The sequence below is a fragment of the Callorhinus ursinus genome, unplaced genomic scaffold (genome assembly GCF_003265705.2).
Source record: "Callorhinus ursinus isolate GAN/ISIS: 27379988/994484 unplaced genomic scaffold, GSC_fseal_2.0 scaffold1, whole genome shotgun sequence".
NCBI lineage: Eukaryota > Metazoa > Chordata > Mammalia > Carnivora > Otariidae > Callorhinus > Callorhinus ursinus.
Genome location: NW_027397063.1, coordinates 120405098 through 120420216, shown reverse-complemented (window position 1 = coordinate 120420216; position 15119 = coordinate 120405098). Strand labels below are relative to the sequence as shown.

The window sequence follows — 15119 nt, the reverse complement described above, 5'->3', positions numbered from 1 at the left end:
AAGGAATGAGATCTTGCCATTTGCAACGACGTGGATGGAACTGGAGGATGTTATGCTGAGTGAAGTCAATCAGAGAAAGACATGTATCATATGATCTCACTGATATGAGGAATTCCTAATCTCAGGAAACAAACTGAGTGTTGCTGGAGTGGTGGGGTGGGAGGAATGGGGTGGCTGGGTGATAGACATTGGGGAGGGTATGTGCTATGGTGAGTGCTGTGAATTGTGCAAGACTGTTGAATCACAGATTTGTTTTTTTTTTTTTTTTTTTTTAGATTTTATTTTTTTATTCATGAGAGACAGAGAGAGAGAGAGGGAGAGGGAGAGGGAGAGGGGCAGAGGGAGAAGCAGGCTCCCAAGGAGCAGGGAGCCTGATGCGGGACCCGATCCCAAGACCCTGGGATCATGACCTGAGCCGAAGGCAGACGCTTAACCATCTGAGCCACCCAGGCGCCCTGTACTTCTGAAACAAATAATTTAATATATGTTAAGAAAAAAAAGAAGAAGAAGGTAGCAGGAGGGGAAGAATGAAGGGGAGTAAATCGGAGGGGGAGATGAACCAGTTGAAATGATGGACTCTGAAAAACAAACTGAAGGTTCTAGAGGGGAGCAGGGTGGGGGGATGGGTTAGCCTGGTGATGGGTATTAAAGAGGGCACAGTCTGTGTGGAGCACTGGGTGTTATGCACAAACAATGAATCATGGAACACTATATCAAAAACTAATGATGTAATGTATGGTGATTAACATAACAATAAAAAATTTAAAGGAGGGCGCCTGGGTCGCTCAGATGGTTCAGCATCTGCCTGCAGCTCAGATCATGATCCCAGGGTTCTGGGATCGGGTCCCGCATCGGGCTCCCTGCTCACAGGGGATCCTGCTGCTCCCTCTGCCTCTCTCTCTCTCTCTCTCTCTCTCTGTCTGTCTCTCATGAATAAATAAATAAAATCTTTTTTTTTAAAGATTTTATTTATTCATTAGAGAGAATGAGAGATAGAGAGCACGAGAGGGAAGAGGGTCAGAGGGAGAAGCAGACTTCCCACTGAGCAGGGAGCCTGATGTGGGACTCGATACCGGGACTCCAGGATCATGACCTGAGCCGAAGGCAGTCACTTAACCAGCTGAGCCACCCAGGCGCCCTAAATAAAGAAAATCTTTAAAAAAAAATAAAGGAAAAAAAATTAAAAAAAAAAAGTGTGTTAGTATTGGTTCAGTTCTTTATAAGCCAAGGTTGAGGCCTAGTCGAGAAGAGGACTCAGAGGAGTCTGGCTAGAGGTTGGTCAAGGAGAGACTCTGAGTACCAGAGTGGCAGTATGCCCTCATTTTCTTGTGATAAACAGTCACTGCTGTATGTTAACTGTTGTAGAGAAAGCTTCATTTAAAAATCTTAACTGAAAGAAAAATATGAAAAATTATGCTGCTGTGTTTCAGGGCCGGGATCTGGACTGTAAAATTCAGGAATATAAAGAAGCTGGCAAAAGCTTTCTGGAAGGTCAAATAATAGAATGGTTTATCCAGCTGTTGCTAGGAGTTGACTACATGCATGAAAGGTATGTTCATTTGTTACTGATGGACACGATTTTGACAATCATGTCTGAACTTGAAAAATTAATTTTTGGGGGTGGAATTGAAGCAAGTCCAAAGGTAAATGACTATAGTTAAACATCTACAGTATGCTTTTCCATGAGGAAACTGTTGAATGATTCAATATAGATTTACTTGAATAGCCATTTTTTGTTGATTTAGAAATCAAGTTGGCCCTGAATATAAGACAGAAACTTGTGTTAGACACATTTTCATATATCTGATCATATCCCGTGATTGTAAGCAATTCTCAGATACCTTTAGCATGCTATGAATTTATTGTATTTTTCAACAAGCTTGAGCTATTAATTTCGTGGTCCCCTTAGAATGTGTCAGTGTCACATCCCATGAGCTAAGTGATAGAGGCAGAAGATATTCTTAGGCCTCAGAGAGATAAATACTCAGACCACTAGTCAGTTTTGGACATGAAATATCTGATACAGAAGGTCAAAATATGTTTTATGAGTTCAGTTGTCTGTAATTTGTAATTATAATCTCTGCTTTTAAAAATGTATTTTAAAAAGTTTTAATTGTATTTTCCTGAGGTCAAAAGTAATAATCTTGGGATGTTTTAGAGACCCATAAGATGGTATGACCATGTTTGAAAAGATGAGCATACAGAGACAAAAGTAGATACTATGAGATGTCCATAGTACATCTTTCAACTTAGGAGTGTGTGCAACATTGTTCTTGAACAAAGGTTGAAATGTAGAGAGTACATCAAGGTCTGGCCATCCATGGATGTCAGATAGCTCAAATGTGTTGCCTGTTTTTTCTGAATGCATAAAAAGTAACCAGATAATACTGAGCTTTTGCCATGTATCTTCTAAACACATGCTGGATGATACAGGTAGGCACTGATTTACTGACAACTCATACCAATCTTTTGAATGAGGTCAAACTATCCTAAGAAACAGTGATAAAAGAATATCAAATAATCTTTTAATAAACTACCCAAAGCTGCTGAATGTAGGACATGTGTGTATACAGCTGTATTGGTATTTCTTTTCTTTACTATTCCATGCCATGTTTGTTGGCTAATACATAAGGAAATATGTATATGTATATGTCACATATGTACATGTCACCTTCACATATAAAGGTGACAACTTTTGTGTTCTATGTACAAAATAAAAAACTGAAATCTAGTTGATTTAGGAACCCAAGTGTTTGCAGTACATTTGGTGTGCTTAATAGTTGAAGTAAATGAGTTTAAAATAATCCTTCAGAGAGAAGATTAAAATATTTTTTTTAATCCTTCAACATTTTAAGAAAGTCATTAAATGGAGCTAAATGTTTGGATATTTGTGTATCTGTGTTCTTGAAATACCCTCCTTTGTGATTCAGGTAATAAGTGATGGTGCTTATTTATTATGTTATTATAAACCAATTATTGTAAAGGTTTTCTGTTTAGACAGAGAAATTTTAATTTTATACTTAAGTTCATTTATTCATTTATTAAATAGAGATAAATTAAAAATAAGGCCTAACCTTAAAGAGTTGTTAGTAAACTAGCAGAAATAAAACATGTACCTAAATAAGTATAAACCCTGTAGCCTGGTGGATATACCAGCTGCAGAGTCTCTGCTACATACTTTATAGCCCTGGGCAAGCTGCTTAGCCTCTCTGAACCTTTGTTTTCTCATCTATAAAATAGGAGTCATAATGGGATTCTCCCTGCTTACTTATAGAACTATAGGGAATATGCATTGAGATGTTATACATTTAAAAAGTTTGCAGTCTGTTAAGTGCTCTGTAAATGTTGTTGTTTGTGGTTGTAATTTAATGTAGAAATGAAAGCATAGCCACCAGAAGGGCAAACAAAACAAAAAATTAAAAAAAAAAAAAAAACCTCTGACAATAACAGTGCTGATAAGGATGTGGAGCTACTGGAACTTATGTTGCTGGTATAATCACTTTAGAAAAATGTTTGATTGTACTTCCAACCATAAACATTCAAATACCCTATGACCCAGTAATTCTCCTCCTGAGATGAAAAATGAGTACCTGTGTCCAACAAGAGACAAGTACAAAATATCCATAGAAGCCTTATTTGTAATAGCTAAAACACTGAGAAATGTCCATTTAGAATAGAATGGTTAAATAAATTGTGGTATAGTCTTACAATGGAATACTACTCTGCAATAAAAGAAGAACATACAATTGATATGCATGACTGGATGAATCTGAGACATGATGGGTGAAAGAAGCCAGATGCAAAGGAGTGCATACTATGTGACTCCATTTACATCAAGTTCAAAAACAGGCAAACTAATCTGAGATTAACTAACCCAATCTCAGAATAGAGATTAACCTTTGAAGGGGATTTTGACTGGAAGGGGGCACAAAGAATCTTCTGGGATGCTGGAAGTGTTCTATATCTTGACCTGAATGGATGATTACAAGGGTGATAAATTAATCAAGCTTAAGATTTATATAATTTAATGTAAATTATACTTTAATTTAAAACAACTGATAAGAATGCCAAGAAAAGTACATTTTAAGTGCTATAGGAGATCAGAAAAGGGATAATGATGCTATTTGGGAGAATCAGTGAAGGTCTTGGAAGAAATGATATTTGGCCCAAAGTAGGTTTTGAATAAGGTGAAAGATGAATCTGAGCTTTCCAGGATTAGGGAACAGAGTTAGCAAAGGCACAGAACTGAGAAGTCATGGCACTTTTGGAGTGAATGATGAGTATAGTTCAGTTGGAATGGCTCTTGGGGTACATGAATGAAGTTGTGAGGAAAGGTAGGTTGACATCAAGTTGTAGAGGGCTTTATTTTGTAGTATAGACAATAATGCCACAGAAACCTTTTGAGTAGAACTATGATCAGAGCTTCAGGAAGACTGGGTGATAAATTATAGAGGGGAGAGAGGGGAACTCAGGCTATCAGTCTGAAACCTTTTAGAATATCCATGCATGAGGTTGTAGGACCTGAAACAATATGACAGCAGTGGGCAGTACATGGAAGGATGACAGTTAACTTGATAAGTTCAAATGACTGGAGTTAAAATTACATAGATATGTGAAATGTGGTAAGAGAAGGTCAAGGATGAACCCAAGTTTCATCACCCAAGGGTGAGTGAGAAGTTGGAAAGATAGATTTGAAGCAGTGGTACTGAGTTTAATGGTGAATATCCTGGGTGAAATATGGAGAGAGAATGAGATAGGGAAAGGGGGGGGGTAGGGAAGATAGCAGGGAGAGAGGGAGGGAAGGAGAGAGGGAGGGAGGGAGAGAGAGAGACAGAAGAAAGGGAGGGAGGGAGGGAGGGAGGGAAAGAGGAAGGAAGGAAGGGAGGGAGGGAGGGAGGGAAGGAGTTAGTTACAAGTGAGGCCCTAGATATTGGGAAAACACCGAAACTTGTCTGTTGGAGTTCCTCTGATATCAGAACGTTGAAACAAAAACTGGAGTGTAAGAAGTTTATCTAGGGGGTGATTTCATAAAACAGAAACCAGTGAGTGGGGAGAGTAAGTGAGATGGGGAAGTGAGAAAAACCATACAGGGCATATTATTGAGCTGGTTGCTTCTGTGGGAAGAGGGATCTGGAGGCAACATTCTTCTGTATGTTTTAGGTTTGGTGATCTTTTTACATTCTTTCAGAGCTTTTATGAAAATTCTTCCCCATATATAAGTATTTTCTAGCACTATTATGAATTTCCTCCTGAAAAACTGCCCACATTTCTGGGAATTACAGGTGGAAAGGGGAGGCAGTTATCACTATCTTGATCAAATCTCTAGACTATTTTTTGTGAGGTGTTTTGAGTGTAGCTGACACACAATGTTATATTAGTTTCAGGTGTACAACATAGTGATTCGACAAGTTTGTGCATTATACTCTGCTCACCACAAGCGATCTCCCGAGTAGTTTTTAAATGGAAAAATGCTATATATTATTCCTGATCATAAAAATATGTCATCTACTTTTCACTTCTGTTAGTTTTCAATATTTAATTTGTATACTTCTAAATATGTCTCCTCTAGAAAGTAATCTATCTCCTGGACAACATAGGAGAAATGGTTGAATTCTTAGAAACCTATAACCTACCAAAAAGGAAGCAGGAAGAGATAGAAAATTTGAACAGACCAGTTACCTACAAAGAAATTGAATCAGTAATCAAAAAACTCCTGACAAACAAAAGTCCAGGACCAGATAGCTTCATAGGTGAATTTTACCAAATATTTATTTTTTTTTAAAGATTTTTATTTATTTATTTGTCAGAGAGAGAGAGCACACAAGCAGGGGGAGCAGCAGGCAGAGGGAGGAACAGGCTCCCCGCTGAGCAAGGAGCCTGATGCGGGACTCTATCCCAGAACCCTGGGATCGTGACCTGAGTTGAAGGCAGATGCTTAACTGACTGAGCCACCCAGGTGTCCTAAACATTTAAAGAAGAGTTAATACCTATTCTTCTCAAACTTTTCCAAAAAATAGAAGAGGAAGGAAAATTTCCACATTCATCCTATTAGGCCAGCATTACCCTGATACCAAAACAAGATAAAGACGCAACAAAAAAAGAGAACTACAGGCCAATATCTCTGATGAACATAAATGTAAAAATCTTCAACAAAATATTAACAGACTGAATCCAACAATACATTAAAAAAAATCATTCACCACAATCAAGTGGGATTTATTCCTAGGTTGCAAAGGTGGTTCAGTATTCACAAATCAATGTGATACATCACATCAATAAGAGAAAGGATAAAAACCATATGATCATTTCAATAGATGCAGAAAAAGCATTTGACAAAGCACAACCTGGATTCATGATAAAAGCCCTTAATAAAGTAGATTTAGAGGGAACATACCTCAACATAATAAAGCCTTTATATGAAAAACTCACAGCTAACATCATATTCAATGGTGAAAAACAGAGCTTTTCCCCTAAGGTCAGGAACAAAACAAGGATGTCCAGTCTCACCACTTTTTGAAGATTTTATTTATTAATTTGAGAGAGAGAGAGCATGAGTGTGAGCAAGGGCAGGGACAGAGGGAGAGAATCTCAAGCAGACTCCATGCTGAGCATGGAGCCTGATGCACCATGCTCTATCTCATGACCCTGAGATCATGACCTGAGCTGAAACCAAGAGTTGGGCACTTAACCGACTGAGCCACCCAGGTACCCCCACTTCACCACTTTTATATAACAATATCAGAATAGCTAAAATCAAAAACATAAGAAACAATAAGTGTTGATGAGGATGCGGAGAAAAAGGAACTCCCATGCACTGTTGGTGGGAATGCAAACTGGTGCAGCCACTTTGGAAGATAGTGTGGAGGTTGCTCAAAAAATTAAATATAGGGCTACCCTATGATCCAGTAATTGCACTACTGGTTGTTTACCCAAAGAATACAAAAATGCTAATTTGAAGGGATACATGCATCCCTATGTCTCCTGCAGCATTATTTACAGTAGCCAAATTATGGAAGCAACCTAAGTGTCCATCGATAGATGAATGGATAAAGAAGAAGTGGTGTGTGTGTGTGTGTGTGTGTGTGTGTGTACACAATGGAATATTATTCACCCATAAAAAATTGAAATCTTGCCATTTGCAACCGCATGGATGGATCTAGAGAGTATAATGCTAATGAAATAAGCCAGTGAGACAAAAAATAAATACCATATGATTTCACTCATATGTGGAATTTAAGAAACTAAACAAATGAGCAAAGGTAAAAAAAGAGAGAGAGAGAAAGAGACAAACCATGAAATAGTCTCTTAACTATAGAGACAAACTGATGGTTACCAGAGCAAACTGATGGTTACCAGATGGTTACCAGTGGGTGGGGCATGGGTAAAATGGGTGATGGGAATTAAGAGTACACTTACTTTGATGAGCACTGAGTAATATATGGAATTGTTGAATCACTATATTGTATACCTGAAACGAATATAATACTGTATGTTAACTATACTGGAATTAAAATTTTTAAAAAATAATTAATTAAAAAAATAAAGACGTTATCTTAATTATCTGTTCTTAAAGCATTTTAAATCCAAAAGAATGATTCTATTAGCATATAGCATAGACACTTACAAATAATGATGTATAAAGCTAAGAGTATTCAGTTTACTAAAAGCTACCTTTGAGAATAAGACACTAAAACTCTTCCTGCTGAAGGAAGTCATGTTGCATGAATAAAAAACCCCAATCTCAGTGGCTTATTACAACAACAATTTCTTGCTCATGTTGCATTTGGCAGCTGCAGATCAGCTGCGAGTCAGCTCTACTTGTCCTGCCATTTCAGTACCAAAACTGAAGGAGCAGCTCCCACATGAGACGTGCTTTTCTCATGGCAGAGGGAAAAGCAAGAGAGTTAGCAGAAACACTCCGTGGCTCTTAAAGGTCCTGCTCAGACACGACAGTTGCCCCATCTGCTCACATGCTTTTGACCAGAATAAGTCACATGACCAAGCCCAGTGTCAGAAGAGTGGAGGAGCCTATTCCTCCGAAGGGAACATTCACTGCAAGTCACAAGAGGTGTGACTATTTGGGAACAGGAGTATAGCCTACCACAATGCTTCATTCAGCTTTCAAATCAAATCTTTCAAACCATAGCCAATATGGTCTATAGTATATATTAAAATGTATTTTGAAAATTACATAGATTGTATGAGTTATGAAGATTACCTTGGAAACAACACATGTGAAGAAGTTAGGTTTTGGGGCGCCTGGGTAGCTCAGTCATTAAGCATCTACCTTCGGCTCATGTCATGATCCCAGGGTCCTGGGATTGAGCCCCATATCGCGCTGCCTGCTCAGCGGGAAGCCTGCTTCTCCCTCTCTCACTTCCCCTGCTTGTGTTCCATCTCTCGCTGTCTCTGTCAAATAAATAAATAAAATCTTAAAAAAAAAAAAAGTTAGGTTTTACTCCTCTGTTGCAAATGCCTTGCAAATGATTTTAGTGCAGGTGATGGTTAATTTTATGTGTCACCTTGAGTTGGCCATGTGGTGTCCGGATTAAACATTGCTTCTGGGTATGTCTGTGAGGGTGTTTCTGATGAGATTAGTATTTGAATCCGTGAACTCAGTAATGTAGATTGCCCTCTCCAATGTGGTTGGCCAACGTCTAATCCCTTGGGGGCCTGACTTGAACAAAAGGCAGAGAGGAGGAATTTGCCCGCGTTTTCCTGCCTTGAGCTGGGACTTATCTCATCTTCTCTTGTCCTCAGACTGAGACTTAGACTGCGGATTCCCCTGGTTCCCAGGTCTATAGACTCAGACCAAGTTATGCCACCAGCTTCCCTGGGTCTCCCACTTGGAGATTGTGGAATTCCTCAGCCTCCATAATTGTATGAGCCAATTCCTCGTCATAAATCGCCATATCTATCTATATCTAAATCTATATCTGTATTATAGCCTATTGGTTCAGTTTCTCTGGAGAACCCTGACTATAGTGCACCAGCAGAGGAGATCAAGAACATCCTGGAAAAGCTAAGAAAAATGAGGTTACAGAAGAAATAAAGATTTTGTTTACTCCTTTGGAGCTGTCCTGTACTTATTTTAATTTGGTTTATTTACACATTATAATATGCTAAATCTATAGCATATGGCAAAAACACATAAACACAAAAATAATGATGCCAAAAGCTGAATATATGCACAGTTCACTATATATCTTGAGAATGTAGTACTAAATGTAGTACTAAAACTCATTCCTCCCTGTGGGCCTGAACCTCTGGCACAGAGGGATGTAACTTTTATAAAGGTGTTTGTGTTCTGAAGCTCCTTACCAACTCCTTCATGCTTCCATAGGCTGGTTCAGTAGTTGAGGGACTTTGGAACCTTGGACAAAGCTAGAACCACCCAGTCTCTGAAAGTGCAATCCTGTAGCCTTTCTTCTCTGCGGTCCAATTAATTGGCTAATGTTTGAAATATCATCATCTCTGGACACCACAGCAGAATTGGGCACAAGGGAATTCCTTAGGGGCAGAGGCAATGTCTTGCTCTTTTTTTTTTTTTTTTGCCCCAGTGTTAATTTGGAAACCACTAAGCAAACAACAAACAAAAAACCCAAACTTATTCCTGTTGAAGAGGAGGAATCCAATTAGCCTAGATTTTTTAGGTTGGAGGTCAGAGCAACCTCTCTGCAGAGAGCCCATTTGCTGGTGATCTTGACGCCTTACTGATTTTGGTGCTTTTACAGTGGAGGAGAGCCCGGGGCTGGAGCACTTTCCCTAAGATGACTGTCTCATCACCTTGCAGCCCACACAGTTTCCCTGACAGCTTGGTGAGGTTTTGTGCTAGAATGGCCCAATATTCCCTGAGAGGTGGCATCAGGAATTCACTACTGGAAATCCAGGTCAGGAAATATGATGGGGGATGGTGGTGTGCTACCCCAGGTTTGAAGATGGAAAAGCAGAAAGAAGCTGTGGTCTTTGTGGTGTTACTGGTGATTTCCTATTTTCTTCCAGTTCCTACTTTTTTTTTTTTTCAATGTCATCAGGCAGGTGGTACATTACGGATTGAACTGTGTTACCAAAAAGAAGGTTGAAGTGCTAACCATCAGGATCTCAGAATATGACCTTATTTGGAGATAGGGTTGCTACAGATGTAATTAGTTAGGATGAGGTCATTTTCGAGTAGGGTTGGCCTTCTAAGAGGGGATTTGGACGCAGACACACACAATGGGCAGATGATGGAAAGACCACAGGGAGGAGATGGTCACATCACCATGAAGGCAGAGACACGGGGTGATGCATCTTTCAGCCACGGAATGCCAAGGATTGTCGGCAAACACCAGAAACTAGAGGAGGCAAGGAAGGATGCTCCAGAAAGATGTCCTGGCCGACACCTCGGTTTTAGACTTACAGCTTCCAGAACTGAGACAATACATTTCTGTTGTTTAAAGCCACCCAGTTTGTAGAAACTTTGCTACGACAGTTCTAGCAAACGGATACACGGCATTATACCTATTTGACAGATGAGCCACAGGAGCCCAAATTCAGGCCTTTCGACTCTCAGTCCAGAGCTCTTCCAAAGAGGCTGCACGCTTTTTTGATTCTCCTCTCTTGCGTCCTTTCCATGGCCAACTCCTGAAGTCCTGTTGGGTTTTCCTTTGTGAAAAATCCACCCACTCTCCCGTTTCTTTCTGCAGGGCTGCCCTCGCTCAGGCCCTCCATGTCAGGAATGGGACAGCAGATCTGCTGGCCCAACTCCCCTTCTTGCAATCCACTAGTTCACTTCATACCTCTTTCTCGAAAGCCCACTGTGTGACAGGGTCTGTGCTAGGTGCCGAGGTCCTCTCATTGAACAAAGCAGACTTGGACCGTCCTCCTGTTAAAACACTAACTTCAGGGGCGCCTGGGTGGCTCAGTCGTTAAGCGTCTGCCTTCGGCTCAGGTCATGATCCCAGAGTCCTGGGATCGAGCCCCGCATCGGGCTCCCTGCTCAGCGGGAAGCCTGCTTCTCCCTCTCCCACTCCCTCTGCTTGAGTTTCCTCTCTCGCTGTGTCTCTCTCGGCGCGCCCACCGCTCCGGCTCCGGGTACCGGTCCGCGCCGCCGCCGCCGCGCAGAGTCGCGCATCCCCCGCGCAGCGCCAGGCCGGGCGCGCTCTCCTCGCGATAAGAAAGTTTCTCCGGGGTCCCCGGCCGGGTCCGCCCCTCGCACGGGGGTCGGCGTCCGACGCGTGTTCCGGCCGCGCGCTTGCACTAGGGCAGCCGCCGGCTCCGGCCCCACAATGAGCGGGGAGGTGGCATCCTGAACAAAGTGCGTCCCCCAGTTCCTGCTTTTTAAGGATGTCCTGAGGTCACTTTTTTTCAAGGAGACCCCCCCCTCCCCCGCCCCCAGTGCCAGGTGTAGGCAGCTCCTGCTGTGTTGGCAATAGCTACGTTTGAAGGGGGCCTGACTCCGCCCCTCACTTAAGACACAGAGGGGTGGTCATGGTCTTGAGGGCCTACCAGGGAGGTGCTTCAGGGGCTAGGATGGATGCCACATGGCAGAGACCAGCAACAGGGAGTACTCTTTGTGCCAGTACCTTTGGCAAGAAGAGTTTGCAATCCACCCTGAGACCCTGCCAGATGTTGGACAGACATGTGAAGAGGGAGCTGAGATTTTAGAAACTGTGGAGATAAGTGCTTAAGGGAAGATGAAAGGTTAAATTGTGCGTATCTTTTCCACAGTCCTCCTTTGGGTTGAGGGCCTGAGAAACACCTGTTCCATCTACCTTCACGGACTTCTCTTCACTCTCCTGTGGTCCTGAGGACTGAAGGATGCAGAAAATGGCCTGACGGAGGAGACAAAGGCAGGAGCTCTGCCATGTATTTGAGCACAACTGTCCTCTAATCTTAGCCAGTCACTTATCTCTCTTGGACATCAGGAAACTTAGAAATGAGAGGGACCTACACATGGTATGGGACATATGAAGTAATAGATGAAGGGCTACTCTGAGTTTTTTAGAAGAAGGGTTTTATATAAGTTGCCTATATTACTAGTAACCTTGTTATTTCTTGGATTTGATTTTTATATGCTTCAAAGGAAACGATAGTAACTAAATATATGACAAGACTTTCTTGCTGGAATTATTTTTGCTTACTGTAACCAGAAAGCCAGTAAATTATACTTTAACCGAATTTGCCAAATAGTGTGATATCTGGTCTATTATATAGAATTTATTATTTCATTGGAATGGTACCAGCCAATTACTTCTCATAACTGTTTTCTAACCCATTGTTTGCATTTTTCTTAAAATACTTAGTGCTGATTTACATACTTATATATTTATATATCTGAGGGCTATCAATGCATTGTTATCAAAACTCATCTTCTCCTTGTCTGGGTGTCACTTGGGTAAGTTTCTCTTGAATGTGTTACTTATTCTAAGTTTATAGTACCCAGTCTCCTGGTTACCTACCAAGCTCACTCTTCCAAATTCTAAACTCTTAGATTCTCAGACCCCCTGGTACTCGGGGCTGGAAGAGAACCAGTACCCGCTCCTCAGATCTCATATCAAGAGCTGCAGGGACCAAGTGAATCAATTTAAGATGCTTTTAAGTGCAAGTAACAGAAGCAGCTGAAATCATAAAGAAAATTCATTAACTCACCTAACAAGAAGTGTCCAAAGAGGGTGGTTGACACTGGTGGCCCAGCAATACTTCAAGTTCTTTCCATCTCTTTACTCCATTTTCAGCATGGTTGGGTTTTGTAATTGGGCTTGTCCTCTTATAGTTGCCCCTATGGCTGAAGCACCACCACATATCACCTACCCCCATACAACAGTAACCAAAAGCCAAACAAGGTAAAAGGGCCATATGTCACCCTCTTTTTTCATCTTTTATAAGAGTACGGAACTATTTCCTACAAGCTTCCAGCAGACTTACATTTCATTGTTAGAAAAAATTTCCAAAACTTAGAAAGGGCAAAAGAGATTACTGAGTATTCTTTGAGCACAAAGCTGGACTTAGTTTCCTATCATCTAGGTTATTTTATAACTCTGTAGAGGTAGAGGTTAACTTGAATATTTTTGTCTAGAAGAGATGCAAATATTTTTTGTTCACTGGAACAGACAACTCTGGGAATCTGGTTTATGGCCCTGTTGGCCACTAATCAGTTTTGTACCTAACCCAGCTATCCTCTTGTAAATAATTTAGCTTGTCAAAGACTCTGCCTTCGTTTTAACATATTACTAGTTTCCTCATTGATTAATGAGTGGAACAAAATCCTTGACATGTTCATTTTATATTTTCATGATATTCATAATTTTACCTTTTTGAAAATTACACTTTAACATTGGCTAGAATTTGGTCATACCATATACCTAAGCCAGTCACCCAAAGGGAAAAGAGATTACCTCAATTTATTTCCCATAGTATCCTCCACATTCACTCCCTTCCCTCCTCAATGCGCTTACCTACCAGGACTGAGGAGGCCCCAGCCTCCCCAGGACTCATGGGGTTCTGATATCAAGGGAGAAGAGCAAGAGAATGATCATTGTGTAGGTGCTTAATAGTTCCTGAGATACCAAGGGAACCCCAAGAGTGGGCATAGAAGAGGCCAAATTTTATTTAACCTTCTATTTGTTAAATGTAGTTGTTTTGCCTTTAATCTTTAAGTAGTCAACATCATACTTACACAGAGCCCAGCTCTAGATGTTGTAGGAATATAAGAAGGCAGGAGAGAATATTTATTCAAAGAAAGTTTCTATTTTTTTAAAAATTAATGAATGAGCCCCACTAGAGGTATTCCTCTTTGTGCCAAGGATAGTGGTTTTAAAATCAACATACATTTATTGAACATTTACCATGAGTAAAACAGAACTATGATACTTTGTGGAGTCAAATAGACCTGTTCGTACTCATAGGCAAGTTATTGGGCAAATTCATACGTGGGCAAATTATTTAGCCTCTCTAGGCCTTGATTTTCCCATCTCCAGAGTAGACATAAGTATAGCAGCATAGCGCTTTAGGTGATAGCACTGGGGGTTTTTCGCCCTGAGAAGAAGTGGCCCAGACCTGTGTTGTCCACTTTTATTCTTCCCTTTCCTCTCCATTCTTGAAAGCATTGCTTATTCCTCTGTAATTCTCCAAAGCCTTTAGGAGAATAAAGATTATTTGAATTAGAGAGAACTCCTGCCATCATTCTCAATCCTTCTTTTTATGTACAATTCTAATTGCATTCCCTGTTTGAGTGTGTGGCTGTTTGTCTCCATGAAGTAAAGTAGATGGACTTTCTGAGTGGCCTTTCTTTGGCCCTGCTCCTCAGTCATGATTTACAGCTTTGCTCTGGATGACTGAGGTCTGACCACTGTACCAAGGTAACATTGCTACACCTACATTATCACTAATTGTAATAGTAAAAAACCAATTATAATTGATATTTCTAGTGTTAACTGTTAACAGTACAATTTCATGGGCATGTACATAAGAGCAATCATTTGTTGGGAGAGGTTTCTTTCTGAATGTGAATGTCTATATTGGTAACTATTTATAATTATAAATAATTTTTTAAATTATTATGTTAATCACCATATATTACATCATTAGTTTTTGATGTAGTGTTCCATGATGCATTGTTTGCGTATAACACCCTGTGCTCCATGCAGAACGTGCCCTCTTTAAAACCCCTCACCAGGCTAACCCATAAATAATTTTTAATAAAGTGATGAGAGCTGGGTTCCCCTCTGCCATCTTTTATAGTTATTTATGTACTTTTCCTTTATCTCTCCAACCTGATTGGGCATTATGGGATACATGGCCTTGTGTTATTAATCTTTATATTTTTCACATTATGTTATATAGCACATAGCATGTAGTTGGCACTCATTGTTTTTTAGGATTAATAAATGAGCCCCACAAGATGGTACTCATTTTTGTTCCCAGGATAGTGTTTCTAAACTTAACATACATTTATCGAGCCTCTACCATGAGTAGAGAACAGTGTGGAAGAGTAAAAGATGATACAGACCTGGCCTGAGTTTTTGCTAAGGCTTCTGGAGGCATTGATATGGCCAGATCTTCTAGTCTCTTACAGGCCACATACAGGATTTTACATTCTATTCTGGAAGCAGTGAAGACCCATGGAAGGTTTTTAAGTT

The 15119-nt window shown here is 40.5% G+C and overlaps 1 protein-coding gene across 7 annotated transcripts in view; it reads left to right on the top strand.

The window, feature by feature from the left end:
- The window catches only part of NEK11 (NIMA related kinase 11), a 240963-nt gene that overhangs the window by 60406 nt on the left and 165438 nt on the right, over positions 1-15119 (top strand). For all 7 annotated transcript variants that reach the window (XM_073900204.1, XM_073900190.1, XM_025882286.2 and 4 more), the window contains exon 3: positions 1431-1549. In XM_073900204.1, coding sequence (XP_073756305.1) covers positions 1431-1549 — 119 coding nt within the window. The remainder of the gene's footprint in view (positions 1-1430; positions 1550-15119) is intronic.